General features: G+C 38.7%; 2 protein-coding genes across 8 annotated transcripts in view; both read left to right on the top strand.

Moving 5' to 3' along the window:
- The window catches only part of LOC110472824 (endogenous retrovirus group K member 8 Gag polyprotein-like), a 399,368-nt gene that overhangs the window by 282,790 nt on the left and 89,818 nt on the right, over positions 1 to 26,760 (top strand). The window lies entirely within an intron of this gene.
- ECI2 (enoyl-CoA delta isomerase 2) lies at positions 4 to 26,760 on the top strand. 7 transcript variants are annotated; one of them, XM_085573495.1, is made up of 14 exons: positions 57 to 135; positions 10,345 to 10,400; positions 10,892 to 11,081; positions 12,106 to 12,226; positions 13,237 to 13,294; positions 14,807 to 14,969; positions 16,323 to 16,421; positions 18,132 to 18,323; positions 19,094 to 19,163; positions 20,525 to 20,627; positions 22,189 to 22,309; positions 24,321 to 24,410; positions 25,249 to 25,392; positions 26,210 to 26,760. In XM_085573495.1, the coding sequence occupies exons 6-14, from the start codon at positions 14,847 to 14,849 to the stop codon at positions 26,363 to 26,365; spliced, it is 1,098 nt and encodes a 365-aa protein (XP_085429621.1). In that variant the 5' UTR covers positions 57 to 135; positions 10,345 to 10,400; positions 10,892 to 11,081; positions 12,106 to 12,226; positions 13,237 to 13,294; positions 14,807 to 14,846; the 3' UTR covers positions 26,366 to 26,760. The 7 variants fall into 7 exon arrangements, with proteins under 7 accessions (XP_021390510.4, XP_085429621.1, XP_085429623.1 ...); XM_085573497.1 differs by lacking the exon at positions 12,106 to 12,226; XM_085573494.1 differs by lacking the exon at positions 13,237 to 13,294.

Here is a 26,760-nt window from a genome sequence, read left to right as displayed (position 1 = left end):
GCCATGGAGGCGGTGATCCATCCCCGGGGCGGGGTTTGTCTCCTCCCTCCTCCCACCTTCTTTTCCCGTGGTTATGGCGGCTCCGGCGCTGACCTTCGTCCGGAGGCCGTGCTGGCGGCTGCGCTGCGGGACAAGGTGGGTGCCCATCGCCCCGGGGCTGCCGGCGGGGCCCCTCACGGGGCGGGCCGGCAGCGGCGGCCTGCGGGTGCCCGTGCCGGGGGTGGCCGTGCCGGGGGTGGCCGTGCCGGGGGTGGCCGTGCCGGGGGTGGCCGTGCCGGGGGTGGCCGTGCCGGGGGTGGCCGTGCCGGGGGTGGCCGTCTCTCGCCGGGATTGTCCGTCTCCCGCCGGGGCTGGCCCTGCCCGCGCCGCTGGATGGGCCGGGCTGGCGTTCCCTGCGTGGCCCCGGCGTTAGCGCCCCGGGCCGGGCGCCGCTCTCACCCCAAAAACGGGGCAGGTCGCTTTCTGCTAAAGCTGGGGGCCGCCTCCGGCCGTACCAACACCTTTAATGTGTTTGAACACAGCGTGGGAGTGGGAAACCTGTGTTTCGCCTTCCTTAGGTGAATGTTCCACCACTAGAAAAGCTGTTGGTTAGGCTGGAGGTGAGGTATCCGAAACAGTACTGAAATGTGCAAAGAGTGTGTGTGTTTGGGCCTTTTCATGTTTTCTGTATTTTATTTTACAAGTTCCATAGACCATGCAATTATAAATGGTTTGGGTTAGAAGGGACTTTAAAGTTAATCTAATTCCAGCTCTCCTGCCAGGGGCAGGGACACCTTCTACTGGACCAAGGTTACTCAGAGCCCCATCCAGACTGGCCTTGACAAAACCAAACTTAATTGTGTGTCCAGCTAATTAGGCCTTCTTGCTAAGACTATTCTGGCTTTCCAGATAATCTATGCCTTTATTTATTACATATTGCCTTTAAGCTGTTTCCAAATAAAGTGTCATGTGCAGGAGCATGCACTGCAGCAGCTGTGCACCTTCAGAGTCAGCTGGGCAGTGGAAAGCAGAAGGGGTGGCTTGAATTGCAATTATACTTGGAATTGTGTGTTACGCATTTTTATTGAAAATGGCTATATTGGAAATTCCACTATGAAGTTGCTTGTATATATTGCTTATAAAGTTGCTTGTATATAAATAAGAATCACAAAGTATGCCAATTCATAAAATTTCCTCTTCCAATAAAAAATAACTTAATACTCAAGAAAAAGCAAGGTGTGTTAAGTATACTTGGTAAGCAAGCTCCTTAATAGAGTAGTGAAGCAGACATTGTCATACCAATAAAGGTGTGTGATACTCTGGTAACAATATTCAGATTTGACTGTTATGGTGTACACCTTCATAATTGAAATGCTTTTACTCAAGTATCCGAGTATGTCTGTTAGGCATGAGCGCATCTTAACCAGAAGACTGTGAGACATTTATGCATTAAATTGTCATATTTTTCACCCAAAGCTTTGTAAGAACTTATTTGAAATAAGAACATGAACATTCTAAGACGGAGGGAGAAACAAAGAATTGAGTGACTTCTGCCCTCATTAAAAAAAAATAACTGTCTAGGCAAGCTTTCTCAGCTAAATAATATTAATTTAATGTAGCTAGGTTGTTACAATGGAAGTGAGGGAAAGCAGTCCTAAATTGGGAAAACCTGTAAAAGACTGGCCTCCTGATCATCATTAGGCTGGTGGAGCCAGATGTATTTGAAATTGCAAGATTCTATATGAGACAGCAGTTCATAAAACAGTATTAATAATGGGTTCATGCTTTTAATATCTGATCAGATGTAATAAAGACAAATAGCGCAATTTTTCTAATGCTGGAGCACCAGAAAGGTTAGCTTTATTTTTGGTCTTAGCAGTATGCAAGCAGAATTTTATCAAAGACACTGGCAACATTGCTGTGCCAGTGAATTTAGGAAGCATTTTTTACAGTCTAAACTTGGAAAAAGGAGTCACATCCTTGGAACGCTGAAAGAGGAAGGCTTGTGCAAATATAAAGGCAAAATGCAAGAATTGCTCTTACTTTATTTTGGTTGGTTTGTGTTTCTAAGCAGGACATTTGTTAATTCTTTCAGACATGGAACTGTGGTTTCCACAGGTTCTACTTGTCCTGTCCTGTTGCAATATATAATATTTCAAGTTTAAATTCATCTGAGATGGGGGGATGCTGACACAAATGCACATTCAGAAGAGTCTTACTGGAGCCATATTGACAGTCTTTGCACTCAGATCTTTGATGTTGGGGGCCCACAACACCACTTCTCTGAAGCCGTATTTGCACTTAGGGCAGGTCAGACCAGTGGGCAGTGAATGCTTGCTGCTGGGAAACCTCCATCTGTGCTGTCTTTGTTTTGGGGTCTTTGGGGTAGTTGTAGTGCAGTCCCAATGCTGAATGCCTGTCACTAGCTGGAGGACATCTCCCAGTTTTATGTAGTTTAGAAGGGATCTAAATTGTATGTGTCAAGCTCAACCTGGGGGAGTGGAGTTGGCAGCAGTGTAGAGACTTTCTCCAAGAGCATTCTCCTGGTCAAACTGAGACAGTAACATAGTCACACCCTAACTTTCTAGTGTGTTCCTTTGTATTTCAGCAACTTTAAAGGACGTCAGATCTTGTCAAAGACCAATTTCCCATGAGCTATTCTTTTATTTCTCAGAAAAGCCTTTTTCATAGGAGCACTATTAAATGCTGGTCTTTAAGTAAAGTGAATTGAAAGCCAGTTAATTTTCTCTTACACTGTTGGCTTCTCCTTGCTTCTGCAGCCTTATTGGTCTCTCCCTGTGCCTGCAATACTTTCTGCTCACAGTAAATCTCCACTACACTATCTGGTTTTCAGCTTGGGAGGCAGCAGTGTTAAGAGTTGAAGTTCATTTCCATCTGTCTCTTGAGTAGCATTCCAAATCTCTTTTTGGCATCCGCTTATCATCTCATGACAAAACATCTGGATGTTTGCAGCCCACCCACATGGCAGGAGCTCAGGTGTTCCAGCACAATGCTAAACAATCCTTATTCAGTCTCTGCAGACTTTTTGTACTTCTGCCTGGGAGCTTATTGATCCTGCACCCTAAATTGCATTCTCTTTACTTGGTAGTGCAGTTGCATTTGTTGGTAATTTTCTCAAGCACCCTTTAATAGATTTATGGCAAAGCAAGACATTATAACCCTTCCATCTTTTCCTTTACCTCTCTCTGACTGCAGACCTATAGACCCACAGAAAAGAGCTATGGCTTTTTTCTGCCTTGCCTCCCACTAAGCCAGTGAGATGTAAAGTCCCAGGTCTTTAGGGCCCAGAGGCTTTGCTTTGCCATTAAACTGTGCTTTTATAAGGAAGTTGCTCCACTGAGGGCACAGGAGGAACTGATCTCTTGCAGCTGAGATTATTTCTTGTTTCATCAAATGACTGCATTCAGGAGCTTCCTTCTTGGAAACAGTTCAGTATTCCAGGTCATTCCCTAAAAAAGCTTCTTGATCACTATTAATGATGTATCACCTGCATCACAGGTGTTTGTTTGCTTCTTTTTAATATGTGAGGAGCACATAAATACATTTTTCCACTGCTACAGACATGCAATAAAGTTTCCTGCATTTGAGGAGAGCTGTGCATGCCAGCACACCCAGGTAAGTCTTGCCTTGTGGAAAACCTCTTTGAGGCTGCTGTCATCCTGGAGGTGACCAGTAAGTCTGGTGGTATCCCCTTTTCTGTTCTGTTTCCTTTTTCCAGGTTTGGCCATAAGGACCTAATTGGCCTCGGAGAGAGTCTGCTTTGTATCCCTGGTGGGAAATGTCTAGTCCTTTCTGTCAATGCTATTCGGATAGTTGTGGTTGACTATGGACATAAAAATTTTAGGAGCTTTTTTCTAATGTTCTTATGCTGGCATCTTTTCAAGCATGCCTCTTCACCCACTTTCCCCCCCACCAGACCCTATTTTTGTATTGCAGCAGCTTTCCTTTTCTTTCCTATTGTCTGCTGACATCCATAAACCATAAACCCTTTACAAGGAGGAAGACTGGATTTTTGCAGTGTCTGCATCCTTAAAAACCTTCTTTGCAAACACTCCTGAGTCTCCTAGGGGTCTGTACTAAAACCTCTGATGCTGACAGTAGAAGTTGCTTTTATGCCTGAAACTTTTGTCCCGATGTAGGTGAGTGGGGTCTTGTTTCCCTCCTGACCTCAGTGAGGTGTGGGCAGTAGATGTCCTGCAGCTTCCCAAACATCTGCCTGCCGACTTCCCTACTCACTAGCAGTTGAATGGGAATGCGTCCTAGCTCACTGACATGGGAAATGTGTCTACATACAAGGGTTGTGTCTTATCCACAAAACACCCTGATCATACACCAGGAAAGCCCTGTGGAGTATGTTTTTTACTTCCTGATGCTGACTTACACAGGCTCTTGCATTTTGGTTTCTGACTGTCTGAAATTGTGCCTCTTGGTGCTGTATTTCAGGCTACACTAGCGTGCCTTGCTCAGCTCTTTGCTATTCCCTATCAACCAACGTCTTTTTCTGTGACAGATTTCCATTTATCAGCTCTCCTTGGCTTGTGCTGGTTTCTGCAGTGCTCAGGTACTCTGCTGTGCTCCTCCTGCTCATGATAACCATGCTTATCTTTGCAGACTTCATTTTGGTAGGTCAGATCTATAGTTACAGTTGGTGTTTGTGATCTAACTAAGCTTTCTGGGTCACAGACCCTTGCCTGGCCACCAGAAAAGCAAGCAGAGCACATACCTGCCTTGATTTTAAACCTATTTTTCCCCTAAGCTTAGTCTTTTCTGTCTTGATGCAAGTCAATAGGAAGCTGAGAGAGCTCATCATACTTTTCTTACCTTTCAAGTAGTAATTTTTTTTTGTTTTATATATTAAAGAAACTACCTTCTTTCCTTTCTTGAACCTTGTGCCATTTGACTTTCGCAAGAAGTTTTTGCAAAATACTGGTAAAATCAGCTTCCCCTAGAATTTGTAAGGTAACTTTCAGAGTCTTTCAGAAAGGTTCTTCACACCACCAGTGGATCTTAAATTTCTCTTTTTCTTTGAGGGCCAGGATTCTGAAACATAGCCATTGGAATAAACTAATCCACTGTGTTTTTGACATTGGGCTTAACTAGTAAAAAGAATTAACAACTAAATCTCTTCATGGGAGGCTTTCTCTGCAAATACTCATGTTCGTTGCAGGGTTTACTACATCTTGTTTGCTCATGCTGGTTTACCAATACAACTTAAAAGGTAGCAGTGAGATGATTGGATAGTTTTCCAGAAAAGCATCTTGGTAAACTTCCGTCCTTATGTAAGCACACTCTTAAACTGTTTTGAATGGAAACACACGCAGCAGTTAAAATCAACAAAATGTAATCCAGAGCAGGAAGCTGTATGTAATCGAGCTGGATTTCACAGTTCTTATCTAATACCAAGCCAAGGTGTCTGGAAATCCCATGTCATGGAATACAACTTTCTGAACAATCCCAGTTCTCTAGGACTGTCTTAATATGTGAGATGCTCCATCTCTGTGGTTCTTTTCTGGTGTCTTTCCAGTATGAAATCTCCATGTCTCTTGTACTATGGAACTCAAGACTGCATGCAGTAATCCAGGTGTTGCCTCACCATGTTGAGTAGAAGAGATTCCATTCTTAATTATTAATAAAAAATATTTATTGAAGATTAGAAATATTGTGTTGTGTGGATTCTTTGCTGATTCTTTGGCCCTCCAAAAGAGCAGCTACTGTTTTTTTCAGGTAAGGTGCTCTGGTAATATTTTTTCTGTCATAACGCGTGGTGTAAGAAGTATTTAGCTTATGGAATGACCAACAATTCTTGAATAATTTAGTCCTTATAAGCTAACCATTAAACAGGGTAAATTTTAATTTTCAAATATGCTGTCATTTCATACCATGATACACATATTTATAAAATTCTTACAGCTTCAAACATGTCAGTATAGTCAGCCTGTTTCTGAAACAAAAGAATCTGTTTGATTTTGTGTTGATTTTCTTAATTACCAGTACAAAGCCAGATGAAACACCCTTTTATTCCAAGTTATATTGGTTATCCACCTCTTTCCCAGATCAATAATTCTTCATGATCTCTACAATGATATCAGAAGCCAGCCTGAGTTGCATCCCCACTCAAAACTGGCACAATTCAACACAGTCCTCTCACCTCTTTCTTGGGAGCTGCTGCGTTAGGTGCAGCCTTCTAAATGCTCTAATTTAAGCTTTTTGCACTGTCTTAGTAGGACATGACCTGAAGTCCCTTGGTATGTTTGTAATTTCCATAATAAATTGCCCCAGGTCTTTAAAGACAACCTGTTGGTCTGTTTGATTGTGGGTGCTGGAAAGACTGACAAAACCAAGAGCAGTGTGCTACTTTGTGTTTAGACCTAAAGTGTTTAATTTTAAGCTGTCTGAAAAAGATCTAGATTTGGGCAGGATAAGCCATTGGCAAATACTGCTTTGTTACTGTTTTGTTCAGTATTTTTTGTCCACCCTTATTGTATCTAGATGTGATGGATTCAGGAGGGAAAGTAAGCCTCTGACAAAATTTTTGTTTCCTTTCAGTGATTCAGCTGCACTGTGAGGAGTGTTAGTGGGTGTTCTGATGTAGGTGGAAGCTGTAGGAGCTGGTTGTATCTTTGTCAAGAAACCTACCTGTGTTGGCCATAAGCCATTAATATTAAAGTATACATTTTCTTGCTATCCATCCAGCCAACAAAATTTGTCCCTGTAAGCTAAATCAAAATGACACTTTCCTTTCTCCATTGATTTTGAGTATCTGTTCATAACTTTTTGTTGTCACCTTGGATAATGATGTGTAAGGAATGTATTTGAGTTTGCTGCTCTCCAAATGCTGCAATAAACTGAGTGATTCTCAGGAAATGTCACATGTATAAGTATTGCAGCTCTATATTTTTTCTGCTACCATTTTTATTTTAACTTTGAAGTGTGTTTCTGTTTGTACATCTTCCTGCTTTTAGAGATGTCTTGCATGGACTGAGCATGTACAGGAAGTTCTCTCATTATTTATTATTCATCATGTCTAGTCAACTTAAGTCTGCTGGAAAGAGAGAGTTCTTGTGGTGATTTCAGGAGATGATCCTGGTGTCCTACCCAGCAGCTGTGATGAGACCATAAATAAAATAAAACAAAACTATGTGTGTATAGAGCACAAAGATCAGATCATTTCATATCTCAGTGAATGGTAATCTAGAGCCTTCATTCTTAGCTATTCTTTAATATTGAAAAAGAAACTATCAAGCGCAGCTGAGCCACTTGCACTAAACAACAGTGATTCAGCACTTCAATTTGCCAACAGACACATAATTATCCTCTAGTTTTTATATGTCAAAACAGTGTGGGAGTGTAAAATAGTAAAAGCTGATAAGGATTTATACACCAAATTGTGTTTAGAACAACTCTTGAAACATTCTAATGTAAAGGGGAAAATAATTTGGCTTTAATTTCGTTGTTTGTTAAAGTAGCAATAAGTAAATTGTTTATAGAATATTTGAACTGATGTTTTCTACTAGTAAGACACATTGGAAATATAAGAACACTAGAAACATTCTTATTGCCTAATAGCAATAAATTTAGTTACTCCATGCTGCAGTATAGTAAGGTACTGCCAGGGTCTATGCTGGTGGACCAGGAAGGGATAGTTGTTTCCTTAAATCTTGGGGGTTTTTTTAGGAAGGATGGAGTTCTGTTTACTGAGTCATCAACTCCTTCATGGTGTTGGCATGATTAATAAAACTTGGTGTTTCCCCGAATGAGCCAAATGCATTGATTTCTAGAGAATAACTTCAATGCTGATAAGACCCCATGGGTGGAACAGATACTGAGCACACATGCAAGAACTCTGAACAAATGGAACAGTATTGTAACCAACAACTATTAAGCTAATTTATTAAATGCTTTTAACAGATTTGTTCTAACATGCTGTGGTCAGATCTGTTGTTATCTCAACCCTTTGTGCTCCACATTGGGCATCCAAAAAGACTGTTGTGGTTTAACTCCAGCTGGAGTACCATGCAGCCACTCACTCACCACTTCCCTTCTCCTAGTACTCCACATTTCCCAGTACAAGAGAAGAAACTTGAAAGGGCAGACTAGAAATAAAAACCTGAAGCAGTTTTCCTTTATTAGTATAAAAATTGTCAAGCTGAGGTTTCTTTTAATATTATACACAACTCCTGTTTGTAAGAAAATCTGTCTGTACAACTTGTACAGAGTGCTTTGAATATATAGGATAGGAAGAATGCTTTGCAGCATAAGACCAACAGCAGCAGCAGGCATCGTTGATTTGTTAGGCACACATGATAAAGTAATTCAGTAGCAAGAAAAGAAAAAAAAAACAATTTGAAAAGAGTATATGGTGAGAAGTGTGTATAGTTAAGTGATATGAATTGCTTTGGGAACAACGTGTAATAAGATGGCATAAAGACAGGTTTGCTTTTCTTCTACAGCCAGAAGAAACTACCCAGAATTGATCTGTAAATTTACCAGCTACACTCTCCATAGCTCTCCTTTATTTTTCCAACAGCAAAGGAGCAATGAGTGTTCCAAACATGCCACAGAGTGCTCAGTTTGCTTTAGCATTTTCAGGTGCCTCTTCTTTTTCCCAGCTCAGGTCTTGGTAGCTTGTATGGGGAGAATAACTGGAGAGATTTGGCAGAAATGAGCCCTCTCAACTTTAAGCAGTATGGGGAAAGCTCTTTTATTGCTGTATAAGTGCTCGGGCTATGTAAAAAATTTATGAGTCCTTAATGTTACATTATTATCTGTTTGGTTTCAGTAGAATATAATCAATGGCATGATGAATGATAACTTGGGGAACCTGCTGATTAAAATTTTCCAATCATTTTTATGTTAACAGCATAGACAATAGCTTCCTATTGCCAGCAAAATAAAGTACAACCCTAAATTGACTGTGTGCAGAAAATACTGCAAGTGAATATGGAAAATGATAAATATTTTCCTGGTTACCAAGGAAGTGTGGTACTGCTAATGTTTTGCTCATTGTAATAATTATTTGGTAATTAAACTTTATTTTTTAAAAATCTTGTTAGAGATTCTGATATGAAGGCTTGGGGGGGAATGTGAAAAGTTTGTGTGTCAGGTTGGACTTAAGTAATTTCTTTCAGGTGGTTCAGTCATTTTCTCATGGTTACAGTTTAAATATAGGTTTCTATTCCCCCCACACTTCTCATTTCATAACAGTTGCTACAATTGCCAGTGGTGACAAGCTTTCCCACCACCTCTGCTCCTGTGCCCCTTGATGTAGCTGAACTAATGATCTTAAGTTGCTATTCCATCTCCAGATCCCTTTTCCTTCCAGAGAGAAAAACCAGGATAATTTTAAGGGAGTGAGAGAAGTGCTGCTGAAAGAAGGGGAATGAAGCCTGAAACTGGTTGGAGTGGTACTGTCCAGGCATCAACAGGCAAGGACTGCTCCAGTGACCTTAGCAGGGAGGGAACCTTAGCAGGTTCATTGCTGTGGATGGATGTGTCCCCACAGCAGGAGGACAGGGAGCAAGGAGGTCTGATTTGGTTGCTCTCCTCTTGTGTGACTTCATAGCAGTCTGTAAAAGCAGTACTTGCTGGTGCTGGGGCAGGTGAAGCTCTTGAGATAGGTTTTGGTCTCCTGAACCTTCTAGAAAAATTGGAGGTCTGGCTGGCACCTACAAATCAGTTGTGGGTTGGGCTGAGGAAACATATGCTGTCTCTTCTTCGCAGAGATTCAGGAGAGGCATGCTTGTCTTAGGTGTTTAAAACAATCAGAAGCTTGTTTTAGGTTATAACCAAACACTGAACACTGTGAGGTTTGTGGGAATTGATTGCTTTGTGTCATAACTAAACAAAAATCAACCCATACAACTCTTTAAATAGCACCAGCACACCATTATTTCATGCAATTTTCTCTTAAGATGGGAAGAACATGAGCAGAAATAGTGCCACTTGATGATGCTGCAAAACTCTGTGTGTGGGAAATGGCAAGGGGTGGTTGCCATGCCCTTCACTGTTCTGCATGCGGACTGTGTGGAAAGAGCAATGGAAAAAATGACAGCACCTTGAGATCATGGCAAAGAAGGAATGTTGTACACATGATCTGAAGTATTGCATGTAATGGACAAAAGATGTTCCAGGATTCATCCAAGTGACAGTTTAATGTGCTTCTTGCTTCTAACAACACTTCCTGTTCTTTTTCTTGCTTGTCTCCCTGAAGCTACTTCAAATAATGTAAAATGAATGTTTTCCATTTCTGTCAGGAGTTTTAAACCCATGTGTATCTAGCACCACCCACTGCTTTTAATCCTAATAGGATTTTTAACTGCTTTTCTATGTGCTTTATTTCCCCAGGATCTACTAATGTTTAAAAGAAAACTTGTACTAAGTAAATGGAAGATGGATTTCAGGTATATCCATCCCTTTCTTCTGCTGTGTCTGATGTTTCCTGTGCAAAGAGATCATTTGACTTCTGTTTAATCTTTATGAAGAAATTGCTGAGTTGCTTTAAAAGTTAGAAAGTGAGCAGTCAGTATTTTACAAAATGTTGGCATTTTTAACTCTTCTAAAGTCCTTATGCAAGGGACAGAACTACACAGAAGTGAGAGGCCTGCCTTTAACAGGCTTTGGAGTCTTTATTTTTTGAATAATATAAAGAGTGAGAAATTACTTTCAGTGGAATTGCAGTCCTAAATTTAAGAGACATTTGAATGTTTATTGGGATAAGGGACATTTAAGTGAACAAGTAGAGTGAACAGGATGAATGATGAGCCTCCAAGGTATCCTGAATGACTGAATGGCAGCAGAGAGATGTCTGAACCAGGGCAATAAATACAAATGGTTGTCAACCTGCATGTTTCAGGTTCAGACAGTGATGCCCAGGATTTATTTCTTTTTTCAGAGTGTACAACTTGCGAAGTCCCCAGTGACTGATCTTGCAGGAGAGCACAGGCGTTTGTCATGGACTCTGACTGCACTGCCAAGTTGTGACTCATCTTGCTTCTGTCTCTCTGGTGGGAGCTGGCTTTTTACCCAGCTGGGGGAGGTTGTCCAGCCCACACCACTCTTCTGTGGGTGCCTCTACAGTGAAGGTAATTTGTAGCCGTGGGGTATTGGCAGCTAATTGGGTGCAGGGCAATAAATAGGAAGCTTTGTGAAGGAAAGTATTTAACTTTGTTGCAGTGAATAGATGAGAAAGAGAAATACTGAAGGGTTTTTGGTTGCCTTTCCTAGGCTTCTTTTTCTGCTTGGATTAAAAGCCTGTAAGTGAGGTTCTAAGCTCTCTGCCTGCCTTGCTTGGTTTTCACACAGTCTAGTGTAGCTGCTGAACTGGGGCATGGATTTGCTCAGTGAGTGACTAGGAAGGACTCAGTGTCACAGCAAGGGAGCAAGCTATTGCACACTGTACTGCAGCAGCCTCTGCTGTTCCTCTGACCTTGGGACTGTGGCATGGCACCACTGTGCAGTGCCAGAAGTGTCAGTGCTGCTGTGCATGCTGAGAGGCGTCAACTTCTCACTCTGTGTGATCTACTTGGGATCAAGGGGCTTTCTTACTGCTGTTTGTGTGTGCCTCTGAAGAATGAAGTCCTGCCCAAGATGAATTAATTGTGAAATAAATTAATTTTTCCTTTGTTTTTTCATTCTTTGTTGTAATTTTAATAGAGAAATCATAGTAATCAGCTTAGCTGTAGCGCATTAAGAATTGACAAGCATCTCTGATGTGTAGGAAATGTCTGTAAGAGATTAGAAGGCAGAAGAAATGGAGTGAATCATCAATGTCCTGCAGAGAACTGAGCTACAAGCAGCAAGGAAGAATGAAAGATAAAAGGCCTTTTTTTATAAACAGACTTTAATAAACACCTAGGTTGCACAATTTCCTATTACAAGTCAGTAGGTAAGGAGGAAAAGAAGAATGAAAGATGAAATACTTGAAGTGGATGGATAAGAATTTTACCCAAACATTTAACTAAGAAGCAAAAAGTGAATATAACCAAAGAGCAAATTCCTCTAAGCCTGGACTTACTGAAAGCTCATTCCACTTTTCTTTTTCCCAGCCAAACTTTTTTGATTATTTTCTCATCTCTTCTAACTTGTCTACTTTGCATCCTTAATAAGGAAGAGAACTGTGACTTGCTAAATGGAAAGAAACTTCAACCAAACCATAAACTTCAACTTAACCATAAATATGTGTGTACATACCTTCAGACCAGCTGCTATGGCATCCTCCTCTCCCCAGGTGCTCATCCTCAAATTTTGTTAATATATGATCATTATCAAGTTGTATATAAAAGAGATTCTTACAGCCTTTTTATGATACTGACCACAGCCGGGCTGGACTGAGATCCATATTGTCAAACATGGTGTAAACCCAAATCTCCATTTTTAAACATGAGATCTACCTCAGTCACTGCCTAGACTGACAGGAAAATTTGTAGCAGATACACGGATCATCTTGGGGACAGTAGCATTCCAGTAATTCCAAAGATGGATAGCAAAATTGGAGGAAAGAAAAAGCCAAACCAAAACAAACAACTACTCTTCCTGCATTCTTATTTCTTCTTCCTGTAAATGTGCCTTTAAAAACACATTTGGGAATAAGAACTGAAAGTATCATGTTCTGGGACTCCAGGACAGACTCTAATGAAAGAGATGCAGTCTTAAAGATCTTGTATCTGTATTCATTTAGGTGAACTTTTGCCTGTTGAAGGTATTTTTTTGATGCTGGAAACGGAGTCCACAAGTTGGCTGAATAAACTCCTGGCTATTTAAGGGATAAACTTGTTGAACTCTGAGAGAGTCTTCTGAACACACCAGCTTGAATGTTAGCTACAGTGAGAGTTGTTTACTCCCTGTTTGTCTGGATGCACTGCTATCTTAATAAAGGCTTACAGCTGATCAGCTGAAATAAAAGGACTTTCTGTTCTTGCAGCCTTTTCTGATAGCCTGTTCCATTTTGTACTGCTCACATATGTTTCTTGCTACTGGCATAAGGTTTTGAAGCAAATTTTGAAATCCTTTGACTTTGAAAGAAATTCTGTGTATAACAAAAAAAATATTCTTTCCATGTCTGTTGTTCAAACTTGGTATCACCAAAATATCAGAACTTTGATTTTATTAACAAAAAAGGACTATAATAGGACATAAAAATAATGGGTCTTACAAATATTTTTACAAGACATCATCTAGCTACATAAAATTAAAGAGAAATAAAACTAATTCTTCACACTTTCTGCTTGCAACTTTTAGGCTTTCAGCAGAAAATAAATTTTCTTTAAGAAATAAGAGCAGTGAGGACATTTTTGAGGTAGGCAGTAGAACATGTTTTAAATTCTCATTAGGTGTGTATAAAAAGGTATAATTTCCATAATTTTTAAATTATCGTCCTGTAACTGAAATATTAACATTAAATTGATTAAGCATTCTGTAAGTCTCTGTTTGAGATACTCATTAATTTTTCAAATGAGACTGATTATAAAATCTATCATATATGATGTTCTAACATGACAGGTGTGTTTGTAAGATAATAGGGAAAGTTGGGTCTTTTTCCTTGTTACTAGAATAGAGAAGGAAGGTTCACACATGAACTGCAATAGTAAGAATCTTAATGTATATTGCAATTTAACAAAAAAAAAAAAAAACAAAACAAAACTGTGATAACGTGCTTTTGTCCTCTTGAAGTAAATCAAAATTGTAAGACTTCTTGGCTTTTGAGTCCAAACTTTACTGAAGTAAACCTGCTTTTGCAAAGTATTATAGAATTGGGTTAGGTTTGCTACTTTTGGGGGAGTTTTTGATGGAGTTACCTTATTCTGGTGGGAAGTTGCACTCCCAGAATATTTTGACTGTGTTTCTTTTTCTCAAGTATCTGCAAGCTAGTTTGCTTACAGTCCTTTTCCAAAGTACATATTGAAATTATTCTTCACTTGTGCTGCCCTGAAAGGTGGACTAGACTTTCAAATTCCAATGTTTCTAGCTAGAAGCACACACATTTGAAAAGATCACAAAGAGCAGACAGGCTGCATACTCGTCTTAATTAACGGATGTATAAAGCTGCTAATCATAGAACTATTTAGGTTGGAAAAGGCCTTTGAGATTATCAAATCCAACTATTAACCCAGTACTGCTAAGTCCACCAATAAACAATGTCACCAGATGTCACATAGACATATCTTTTAAATACCTCCTGGCATGGTGACTCCCTGGGCAGCCTCTTCCAATGTCTGACCACCCATCTAGATATTAGGAGCATTTTCTTTGCCAATCTAAACTTCTGCTGGTGCAAATTGAAGCTGTTCCCTCTCATCCTGTCAGCTGTTACTTGTGAGAAGAGAATAACTCCCACCCACCTACAGCCTCCTTTCAGGCAGTTGAAGAAAGCTACAAGGTCCGTTTGAGCATTCTTTCCTCGAGGCTAAAAAACTCCAGCTCCCTCAGTTGCTTCTCATAGGATTTGTGCCCCAGACCCTTTGCCAGCTTTTTTCCCTTCTTTGGACACATTCCAGCACCAAAGTGTCCATCTTGTAGCAAAGGGCCCAGAACTGAATGCATTATTCAAGGTGCTGAGTGCAAGGGAATGAGATTTCAATAATTAATAAAAAATAATAATTTCTGAAGGTTAATTATATCACAGCAATAGCAAACTTCTAAAGCAACTTGCTTGTGACTTTTAATATCTTGCTGTTGTTGTTTTGATTAGTGTTGTATGTAACATTTCACATTTACTTTTAAATGTCTTAAAAAGCAGTGTATTTGTTTCTCCTCTATAGTCTTTCACAAAAATCAAGTAATGGGATTTTTTTCTCCCACTTACTCCCAGGCCAACACAAGCTGCTCGTGTTCCAGCGAATGACCTTCATATGACTGCAGCCACCATGCAGGTCAGCCAGGAGGACTTCCAGAAGGCTCAAGAACAGCTGAAGCTTTTGAAAAAGGATCCTGGGAATGAAACTAAGTTGAAACTCTATGCTCTGTTTAAACAGGTAGGCATGACTTGACTTATTTTTTTTTGGTAAGGAGCATTTATAACCTGAGGGGATGGGCTTGTAAAATTTATTTAAAATACAGACTGTTCAAATGTATTGTGTGTTAACAGGCTCTTCATTTTACATGCTCAAATTGTGTTCCTGAAATGTCAGCCCCTTAAAATGCCTAAATTCTGAAGGAAGCCAAACCTGTTTTTTTTCATGCTTTGACTAGAAACCTTTATTCAAATAACTAAAGCAAAATTGCATCCATTGTGTGATGTCTTCCATATAATAATTTTGATTCAACTTTGGAAATGCCTTATGTCTAGGAAAAAAAGTGTAGGCTGAATGCTTCCCTCTTAAATTTCTCGTATCTATAGACATCTGGGCCTATTATATAATGGTTTTGACATTTGGAAGTTGATTTCTGGGGATTATTCCTCTCTTTTATTTTAGTATGGTCATTGTTTGTTTTGGGGTTTTTTGTTTGTTTATTTTGAATTCAAGGAACTTTTCCTCCAAAGTTGGAGTGAAGGAGACCTTTGCAGAAATAGCTTTATGTCCACAGCAGGGCTTGTATTGATATTTCAGGAAGTATTTGTGGATCAGGTTTGACTGCAGGTTCAGTACAGGCTTGTTATGTTGAGGAAGGCAATCAGTAACTCATTTTAAAAAGCCTTAAAGATAGCTGATGGTTCCAGGTAGCTTTATCGATTAATAATAGTGAGCTCATAAATGTATTCTCTCTTTCTCTCTTTCTCTTTCTCTCTTTCTCTCTCTCTTTCTCTCTCTCTTTCTCTCTCTCTTTCTCTCTCTCTTTCTCTCTCTCTTTCTCTCTCTCTTTCTCTCTTTCTCTCTTTCTTTACTCCCACTTGAAATATTTATTTCCAATAGTTTATTTTTCTTCAGGAAAACTGATCATAGAATACTTCAGGATAGGTCAGACTCTTCCAGTTAATGCCCTTTCTCTTAGCCAGGCCAACTTCAAAGTAAGACCCAAATTAATAGTTCCTATTCAAAGGTCTCTTCACACATCTAACAAATCCTAACAAATCTTTAACATTCTTTGTAAGTATAAAATTTTCACAGTTTTTACAGCAGGAGAACTTAACATGCATGGTGTTTTGGAAAGCAGTCTCTCATGTTGATCAGGTGCTTCTGGAAGCCCAATACAGTATTAGAAATAGCAGACACTGAAAACCTCACAGTATGTGAACTGTCAGAATATTGTCCAAACAGTATTCGTCTCTCTGAGTTGAATTCTGTATCCTGATCAGATAAGTATTCAGAACAGTCATCATCTTTTCTACCAAATCATCTGAACTTTAATCAAAGGTTTTAAATAAGCCTGTTTCTCTCTCTTTTCAGGCTACTGAAGGTCCCTGCAAGGCTCCAAAACCAGGTATGCTGGACTTTGTCAAGAAAGCCAAATGGGATGCATGGAACTCTCTTGGCAATTTGTCTCAGGTGACAAAACTCATAATTTCACTTAGATACTTTGTGGATTACTCTACCTTGAAGTGCCTGGTCTTTAAGTGAGTGGCTGATGACTAAAAATATTGCATGCTAGTTGAGCATCTCTGCTTCAGCCTTTAAAATGTTTGCTACTATATTCCTCAATCACTTCACTGCTTCACTTTTTTTGAGATTTTTTTTTTTTAGTGTGTAAGCCTAGTTCTACATTATTACTGCCAGCTTGTATCTGTGTAAGAGATCTTACGTGGTGACTTCCAATTAAAATAGTGGTTTTTTGCATTGTGGTCCATTTTGCTCTTCTCCTTAAGAAAAATTGATTGAGCTTCTCTGTTCTTACAACAAAACACAAATCTCTGAATTCAGCATATTCATAACTTTGCCATTTTAAAAAGTCAGTCTCTTATGCTGTTGACTAAAAGACTAGAAAAAAATGGTGTATTGAGAGCCTCTCTTCATTCTTTCTTTCTCAATATATCTTGATATTTTTATTATCTTTCATAACCTTTAGAGAAGTCAAGTGAAGCAAGCAGGGAGAATAAAGATGCAGAGATACATAAGCAATCCTTTTTCATGCAGGCTTTAGTAAGTCTGACTGCATACAGCTGCTATTAAATGAAGGTTATCTCAGCTGCTATTAAATGAAGGAAACAAACTTTTCAAATCATCTGTGTCAGTGCTGCATTAGACCTGCTGCTCAGTAGTAGTTGCTGAGCTCAATCAAAAAGATTCTTTAATATAGAGGAGGGGGTTTGTATTTTCCTTTTTCTAAAAGAAAACATGGTTGCATAATCTCATGAATATAAGATATTGTTCTCCTTTGAGATTTTTAGGGTGCATTTTGATCTTTTGTTTAGTTTGGGGTTTTAGGGTTGTTTTTGAGATGGCCCTGCAGCTTTTAGGAGTAGTCAAGAAATACTTAAGGAAGAGATTTGGCTCCTCAAGTTAGAGTGGGGAGTGGATAGACATTTTCATGTGCTATCATTATAGATTATAGAACTGTGCAAAGTATGCAAAGTATCCTTTCAAGCCAATAAGTTGTAACAACCAAGTACTTAAAATTCTTCTAAGTCATTGCTTATTTTAGAAATAGGGAGACAGGATTCCTTAGGCTTCTGTGTGTCATGTTAGTGCTAAATGAAAACTATTGTCTTCAAGCAATTTTAAAATGCCATAAGATCCATTTCAGTGATTTTATTTTCAGCAACACATATTCTAAAATAAAAACTTTTGTTGAAGAAATGTCTGACTGGAAAGCAGAAACAAAGGATCCATAGAAATGTGTAAATGCTAGGAATATGACAAAGGTCTCTCTGTTAACCTTAATCATGGATGGGAGCACTCTTCCAGCAAAATAAATGTCATTATCCCAGCATCTCTTTCATTTTGTGAATGTATTGCTACTGCCTTTAAGGTGACTTAAAGCATTTTCTGCAGTGCTCAAATACAACATGTTCCTCTCCTCTCCCCCCTGAATGGAATATGTTATAATGTAGATTTTAATTTTCTTTTGTCCTAAAGCAGTCACCTTCCCCTCCTCCTCCACCCAGGTACCCATTTTATTAGTACTGTAACTGATTTCAGTTGTAGCTTTTCATAATCTTGTGTGTGTTATTTTCTTCTTACTTTTTAAAAGTATTTTTTCCTTTTTTTTCCTTCTTTTTTTTTCTACCTTATCTTAAAATTTCTTTAATTTTATTGCAGGATGAGGCCAGACAGAAGTATGCTGAACTTATCTCAAGTCTGGTCTCTGCAGAATCTGCTAGCCAGAAGAAAGAGGCTTCACCAGAAGAGGGCAGACACGATGGCTATGAAACATTAATAGTTACTACCAAAAACAATATCACAAAGATAATGTTTAATCGACCAGATAGGAAAAATGCCATCAACCATCAGGTAAAGAAATGAACTTGGGAGGATTAATGATTTTTAATCTTTAAAGGGTCCTAACTACAGGTTCAAAAGAACTGACTGAAGCATGGTGTTCTGACCCTTGTGAGGGGTCCAACAACAGCCTAAGGAAAGCCAGTACAAAATTCAGCTAAAATTTTACAGATTAGGTTTTCCTGTGTCTCTTGATTTCTTTCAAACTTAATATAGGATTATGGTCTAGACTAAATTAAAATAGCAAACTGCAGGAAGACTGGCCTGTATTTTGGATGCAAGATTTGACTGCTGTGTTGAGTATAACAAAGCATTTTGTGTAGCCTTTGGCTCAGTACTGCTGCACAGATGTGTAGGTGATCTTCTGTTTCCCACAGTTATCTTCATGAGTAAGGCTATCCTTGGAAGCATCACAATCATCCTGGTTCAGAGATACCAGAGCAGGGTCTTCACCCCACTGCTGCTGATTCTTTAGTATGTTATTTTGTCCACTTAAACTGCTGTATTGAAACTGTCTGTTTCATGTCAGTGCTTGTTTTTCCAAAGAACCTTATTTTGTCCTTTAGATTTGCACTGCAAATTTTCAGTATTGCAAGCGTGTGTCTTTATGGTCCAAAGTACTTCACATTTAATAGCAAACTTTCTGTGCATGACAAATTTTTCAGTAGTTAAAAGGATCATAGTTAATCTATTTCTTGAGTTCCTTGTGATCAGTGTCAATCTCATTTTTATGTTCTTTTGCAGCATCACATTTGTACTTTGTTGATTTTCCTTTTATGCAGATGTACAGAGAAATTATCAAAGCGCTTGAAGAAGCTGGAAAAAATGATTCTACCATAGCAGTTATTACTGGTATGTTTTATGTTATACCAAGGTATAGAACTGACAATGAAATACCTACCTGTGTTTAGACTAAGGTAAAATTAAGTGAGGAAATCCTTTCTTCTGTTATAGGCCAAAGATTTTCTGAAGTGTTTTGGCAAATTTTCTTCAAGCTGGAGTTTTAAATTCTTAAGCAAGCTTGCTGTTACATCAAAACATCTTTCTCAGCTGAGAAGATGGACATGGAATACTCCTAAAGGCTTTATTACTTTTGAATAGCTGCCCATCTGGCCCGTCCTCATTGCAGAGAAGTGTCTTTTTAGGAAATTAGCCAAAACTTGAGTTTTGGCTGGCAGCTAAGTAGTGTGAATTCAAGGTGAATGTGGGCTTGAACATGTTTACGCTGAGGTAACTGCTTGCAAATTCTTCTCCACTGGTGTTTACCAACACCTGGTTCCCATTCCCAGAATGCTGGATTTCCTTTCTGTAGCAATGACTGTGCACCACAGTCCTTACAAGATAAGAAAGGCGAGTCACACAGTTGAAGCTGGAAAGTCTAACACATTATATAGTAGTGAGTCAACAGCAAACATTTCTGCAAAACCTTTCTGTTCCTTTTCACACAGTGAATAAAAGTACTGCAATGTAAAACAGGTCCCATCCTGTGAATGTCCTCATGGAGCATAGGGTGATTTAGGCAATTGAGTCATGCAGTAGTCAGCTTTTAAATGCTTCTTGCTTTTTTGGTGGTCCCTCAAATTGACTTATACATTGAATACCAGCTTATCTGTTTCTTACTGAAGAATCCATCTTCCGGTACAGTGATGTCAATGCAGTGCTGTCAGTCTTATCCTTAGACTACTGTTCCTTTTTCTCAATAGATCATTAAAAATATTATATTAAATAGGTTAAATAGGTTATTCTGTCTACTTTTGATTTCTTCATCAGTTTGAATGAGGGTGAAGGGAGATGCATCAACTTGCGCGTCCGTTCTCCTGTTTAAAAAAAAATGTTTCTCACATCTAATTGTTTGAATAGTTGCAAATTGACAGGAAACAATAAACCCTAAGGAAGTGTGCAGGGAAAGAAATAAAATATTTTTTCTATCTGACAGTTACAGAAAAAAAAATTATTTTTCCATATAAAATATTTCACAGCTAGCATTCTTCGGCTTTTTACTGATTTTTTTTTCAACAAATTGACAGTCAAAACACTTTTAAACTATAGATGTCCTTTAAGATATTGTATATATTTTGATAAAATCCCTCTAATTTATTAATGTCATTAGACACTTGGGATGAAATTCTTTCATAAATGTAATAAATGAAAGCTTCTCTTCTCTTTCCTACTCAGAAACCATTGGTGCATTTTTTCTTATGTGTTTTCTGCAGGAAATGGAGACTACTACAGTAGTGGAAATGATCTGAGTAATTTCACTAATGTCCAGCCTGGTGAAATGGAGAAGATGGCAAAAGATGGAGCAGTATTACTCAAGTAGAACATCTTGGTTTCATATATACATAAGTTACTGTAATGGGAAAAATATAATTTGCAGGCATTGTTAGAAAACAAAGCGGAGACCCAGATTCATCTATTTAGGTGACTGTATCTGTGGGCTCATCATGTGCATAAACACAAAGATCCTGTGGGAGGAAGTGGTATTAATTGTATGAAATAGATTAATATTGGAAGTCTTTTTAAGTACAGTGATGCCAAAGACTTGATTTCCTTGTTTAGTCCCCCAAAGTACATACAGGTATAATGACAAAAACACTGTTTTAACTGTATATGAAAAAAACTGTGGGGGTTTTGATATCCAGCAGGAACAGGATACTAACAGGAAATGCCAGAATACCTTCACTGGCAGACTTCTTTGAACAGAGACAAGTGTAATAATCTTGTCCAAAATTGCCGAGTAATTCTCGGATCTTGGTTTTACGTTTAAGTTCTAATTCACCTGTTAAATGAATTTATTTGCTAAGACCAAGTAGATCAGGGATATCATCTCACATGAGGGTCTGCTTCGTTTTTTTTCCCTTACTTAAGCAGATTCTGTTTTCTTTTTTACTTCTGTATGTGATAATTGCATCTGAGAGATGTTTGCAAATTGGATTGTTTCCTTAGGCACTTGCAATTGGTGAAAAAGCTAAAATACATGGAAAATCAGTGGTTTTGGTTTATGTTTTAAAGATGAACTGCAAGTGAAGTACTCAGTTTTGCAGCTTTTACTTAGGTGAGCTGTCTGTGGATCACAGTTGCCCCTCAAAGTGATAATGATGCAGTGTGATCCTGTTGTGAAGATGTTACTCAATGGTACTTGGCAAGTGTTCCTGCCTGTGGTGTGGTGTTTTGCAGGGTGTTCAGCACAATGCAGCATCTCATGTGCTTTATGGTCTTTAACCTTGCACTTCTGAGATGCCTGTGTTTGTTGGGCTCTTACTGTTATACAGGCACAGTGCTTCACTACAACCACAGAAATGCCAGAAAAATAGAGTTATTGCAACACTGTTCTCTTTGGGAAAATGTTTTATTTTGAGAATGCATTTTGCACCTCTTGGATGGAGAAGCAGCTGTCAGATGAAACAAAATGCTGTTTCTCAAACATGTGCAGAAGAGCACTAGGGAATTCTGTGTTGAGGTAGCATTACAGTGTTGGTGCCTGTTGGGGCTTCACTGCAGAACAGTCTGTGAAGGGAATTGCTGTCCCATGGGTGGAGTTGGAATGGATGGCTCTTGTCAGTGTGCTGTATTCAGCAACTGTAGCTGAAGAGGAAAGAACTTCCATAACTTGATCATAGGAACTAGGAAAGCTCTGCTGATATGTACAGGTTTGATTCTTAGTTGCTAAGGAAATGCAGCTATTTCAGATAGTTATTACTTTGTCACAATTCATTTCTGAAAGGCTCAAAAAACATACATTACATAGTTTCCACTTAGCCTATTGGTTTTGTTATGCAGTGTCTAATTATGTGTTTTGCAATTTGTTTATATTGGATGAAAAACACTTGAGGTGTATCTCTTACATCTTGCATCTTCTGTTTTCCTTTCTCTCTAGAGATTTTGTGGGTCATTTTATTGATTTTCCTAAACCACTGATTGCAGTGGTAAATGGCCCAGCTATTGGAATCTGTGTAACAGTCCTTGCTTTGTGTGACCTTGTCTATGCTTCTGACAGGGTAAGTACATTACATGACCTATCCCAAGACAGTCTTAAAGCCTCTTTCTGTATTAAATACTATTTGATTTGGGGTAATCTGAAAGAAAAGTTCTAAAGGCTTTGTATATCACATCAAGGAACATCTACCTATGTTAGTAACCAGCACAGGGGTGCATCAGCCAGTGGTTAACATGGATGGAATTTCTCGTGCTGTAGTTACGAAGTTACTGCCTCCAGCTTAGAGGCTCTTTTCTAAGACCCCCTCTTCTAAGCTGTTGTGAAATTATGTTTGTAAGGCACCTTTTAGGTGTGAAAGGGGAAAGCAAAAGTATATTATGGAATGGAAGTTCAGTAACTGGCTAAACTAATTAATTACAGATCACTGATGGCTGTCACTCCTGACATATATCCTGTTTGTATAATGTGTATGATTTATTTAATTATGGCCCATGTATCTCTTTTTCTACGAGAAAAATATTGGCTTCTCCCTCTTTCACCCCTCTCATCTGATCTTTTGTTGCTACAGGGTGAACATATTTTTCCTTGTTTCTTAGTTTAAAGAACAGTCTATATGCATCCTCCCTTGGAATAACTTTAGCCATCAGTGTACTTAGCCTATTTGATATATCTCAGGTTTATCTTCCCAATTTTTTTCCTTTTTTTTTTGAGCTGAACAGCTGCCATTTGTTCAGCCTTTCCTCATGTGGGCTGCAGTCATATTCCTCAGGACTCTTTCATTTGCTCTGTCTCTTTAAGCATAGTGGTACAAGTACGGCACATCACTCCAGCTCTTGTCTGTCTAAACGTGAAATGGAGCAGACAAACTTCTCCACATTCTGCAGGCTGTATTTCTGATTTGACATGCCACTGTGTTACTTGATTTACATACTTGTGATCTAACACCTAGATCCCTTACTGCAAAGTTGTCAGGAAAACATTTTTCCCTATTTGCATTCTACATACCAAGTTGTTTCCAACAAACTTTAACTTATCCATCAGTAGTATCTTCTTACTCATACCTCTCAATTTTATCAAGACTATTTGGAAGTCTAGTCACTTGCCGTCAACATATCATCTCCTTATACCCATGAGTTAGTTTAGATTTAGTTGAAATTTAATCCAAATATGCATGAAATGTTTTGTCCTATTAACAGTATCCTTCTTTCTTGAATGAAGTTCGTACTTGAACTTCTTTTTTACTTTTACTTTGTATGTATAATCATTGATAAATGCATCTTATTTTTTGCCTTGTATTTTTTAAAAATCTCTGCATGATTATATGAGTTGCATACTTACTATCTGACACAGTTTTCACTTTCTGCATCTTTGTGTTTAAAGTCCATGGCAAGCTCATTATTTAGAGTCTGCTGGTACCTTCCTACCTGCACTGGGGCAGCTTTTGCTTGAACCCTTGGTAACAGTTCTTGGAGGATTTCTATAGGATCTAACCATGAACCCCTCTCAAAGTTGATTGTTCTCTGTTCTAACAGATTGTTCACTGTTCTGTTCTGATTTGCAATTATGGTATTATTTTGTATGACTCCTTGCTGCATTTCTGGCATAGGCTCTTTTTAGATTTGCTTAAAATTTGGTGAAAAAAGATTCAGCGACTTGAATTTTTCAGAAGAATAAACTTGGTTTGCCTTCAGAAAGGCAAAAATGCTTTTTGCCTCCTAAGTTATTTGGAATACGTATTTAATAATGTTTAAGGCAAATGTGCATGAACATCCTTTCTGTAAAGATTTTGCATGAACATTAGTTTCTCTAAGTGCTTTGTTCAATTAATGTAACTTCATCAATAAGGGTTGTTGGATGTGGGAATGGAGTTACACGAAGTTGGCTCTGGGGTGCATTGAGGGAATGAAGCAATGTTGCCAGATGGTATTTGAAGGCTATTATGGTGATAGGTCAGATGTGTTTGCTGAACTCTGTTGCAGTAGAAGATTTAAAATGAGAATGAAATCCTAGTACTTCAGTTCCATGCTCTGATCTAAGGTTTCCTTTATTTTGTTCTTTTTTTTTTTTTCCAGGCTACATTTCACAGCCCATTTAGTCAACTTGGGCAGAGCCCAGAAGGATGTTCCTCTTACCTGTTTCCAAAAATTATGGGCTTAGCCAAGGTAAGAATGTCTGCACTGCCTGTGGGATCATCTGACCTTTGTGTGTTGGTATCCTCTGACCGTGACAGCAAAAATGGTCTTCTGTCCATACTCTTAATTTCTCCGTCCATTCTAGAAATAAGGAAACCAATTTATAATTAAAAGAAAAAAAAAAAAAGTAAAAAAACTGAAAAATTAAGAGACAGCAGAATCTTTTTTTATTCTCAGAACAGCATAGATCATAAATCCTTTTTGCTTCTTTTGATATCCTACAGAAAAAAATCTGGGTAGTTTTAAATACTTATATTTAATGCACTAATAGAATGTATTTTTTTGAGCGGGGTTTAAATCTATAAAGAGCAGAGCAACTACCAAGGCATACAAGTACCAAGACTAGTCTGTTCAGTGAGACACTGCCTGCCAGTACATGTTCTAGAAATCCTGGAGTCACTGCAAAAGTGAACAAACACATTTATGATGCAGTAATTTCAGATTGCAACCTTGGAGCTCTGCTCAAAAAGACATGTACAGTCCTAGTGAACAGCAGGAACTGTAGGCCAGTCCCTAGTGATGAAGCCCAGAGGTTGATTCTGGGTATGAAACTTGCTTAACCTCTTCCGTATGGCCTGGATGATGGGACTGAGTACCCTGCTCGAGCAAACCCTTTGAAGTAGACAGTATCTGGAGGTTCCTTAATAATTACAGTAATAATAATCATCATCTATTCTGTGTTCTTTTCAGAGGGCAGATATTAACAAGCGAGAGAGTAAAACAAATGTGATGTGGAAGCATGCAGCTTCTCTGTCAGATAACTGATGTCTTGTGTCTTGTTAAATCACACTTTACTTTTTTTATATAGGCAAGTGAGATGTTGCTTTTCAATAAAAAGCTGACTGCAGCAGAAGCCTGTGCCCAGGGACTTGTGACTGAAGTCTTCCCTGACAGGAGTTTTCAGAAGGAAGTTTGGGCAAGATTAGAAGCTTATGCAAGCCTCCCCAAAAATGTCAGTATTTTTAATTTTTCTTCACCTTGTAAGCCTGTAGAATTCCCAATTCTTCTGCCAAACCTGTCTTGTCACTTGGTTTCACTTTATCCTTAATCAAAATAATGAGGCTCAATATATTTTCCTTCAAGCACAGATCTGGCCCTCTGTTGCTGGGAGTCAGATCCTTCTCTTCTACTCTGCATCTAAGACAGTGCACTGTCCACAGAGATGCAGTGGCTGAAAAGCCTTACAAATTAACTGATTAATCCACCTGTGCAGTGCATCTGTGAGTGCCTTAGGTGGCTTCTTTTAGGCTTTTATTTTGGCAATATTTTATATTTAAGATTCTTACCACTGGTTCTGCAATATTATTATAGTGTGTGCACTATGGGTATTCAAGATGACACTGTGTGGCTTTAATTTTTGCTGAATTCAGTGTTCCTGCTTCCTAGTTTAGGATTTGCAAGACTACTAAGTCATGGTGGTCTTATGTTTCCTTGGACAGGAGGAGACAGTTGTGCCAGCTGCTGATAATGTGGGTGGCATTTCACACTGCAGACAGTTGAATGGGTTTTGTTTCTTTTGCCCAACTACTCCGATTATGAGTACTTGGGGGACTACTGGTTTGCTTCCCATGAACTTTCTCCACCTTATTAGTAGTCTAAGGAATTAAATGCAATAAATAATTCAAGCAAAAAGGTTAACTAAAAGCTAAGAGATCTGATGTTAATGCAGTTGGGTTAGGATTCCAGTGTGGGTTTTGTATTATTTCCTGAAGCACTAAAGTATAGAAAAGAAAACTTAGCTTCCTAATGTTCCTCTCTTTGTTCTCTAGTCCTTGGCAGTGTCCAAGCAGCTATTACGAAGTATGGAAAAGGAGAAGCTCCATGCAGTCAACAGCAGAGAGTGTGAAGTGCTGATGGAGAGGTGGTTGTCTGATGAATGTATAAATGCTATTGTCAGCTTCTTCCAGAAGAAATCAAAACTCTGATCTTCACCAGTAGGGTAATTCACCATCTGGCAGTAGCTTGATCTGTCCTCATCATTAATAAACTTCCTCTTCAAATAGTAATTAGTAATAGTAATACCACCTTTTCATGTGATATATCTCTGTTCTGAGTACTAGGTTAAACCTGGTTCCCAAAATTAATACACTGTTATGTGCCTTGGATCCATTATGGTTTAGGTTGGGGAAAAAGGCTTATTATTCTGTAGGCATCAGTGATGTTTCTGAATAATACTAAAGCAGATTGTTTTCTTAAGAGATTCTATAGCACTCTGTTTTTATAGCTCTTCAATAAGCATCTTATGAATGATTCTTTTTATTTGTCTGGGGGGAAGGAAATACTGTATTAATGAAAAAATAAATAGAAATATTTAATTACC

This window comes from Lonchura striata, chromosome 2 (assembly GCF_050655825.1).
Source record: "Lonchura striata isolate lonStrDom1 chromosome 2, ASM5065582v1, whole genome shotgun sequence".
NCBI classification, from domain to species: domain Eukaryota; kingdom Metazoa; phylum Chordata; class Aves; order Passeriformes; family Estrildidae; genus Lonchura; species Lonchura striata.
The sequence above is the reverse complement of the archived record's forward strand: the minus strand, read 5'-3'. Positions and strand labels throughout refer to the sequence as shown.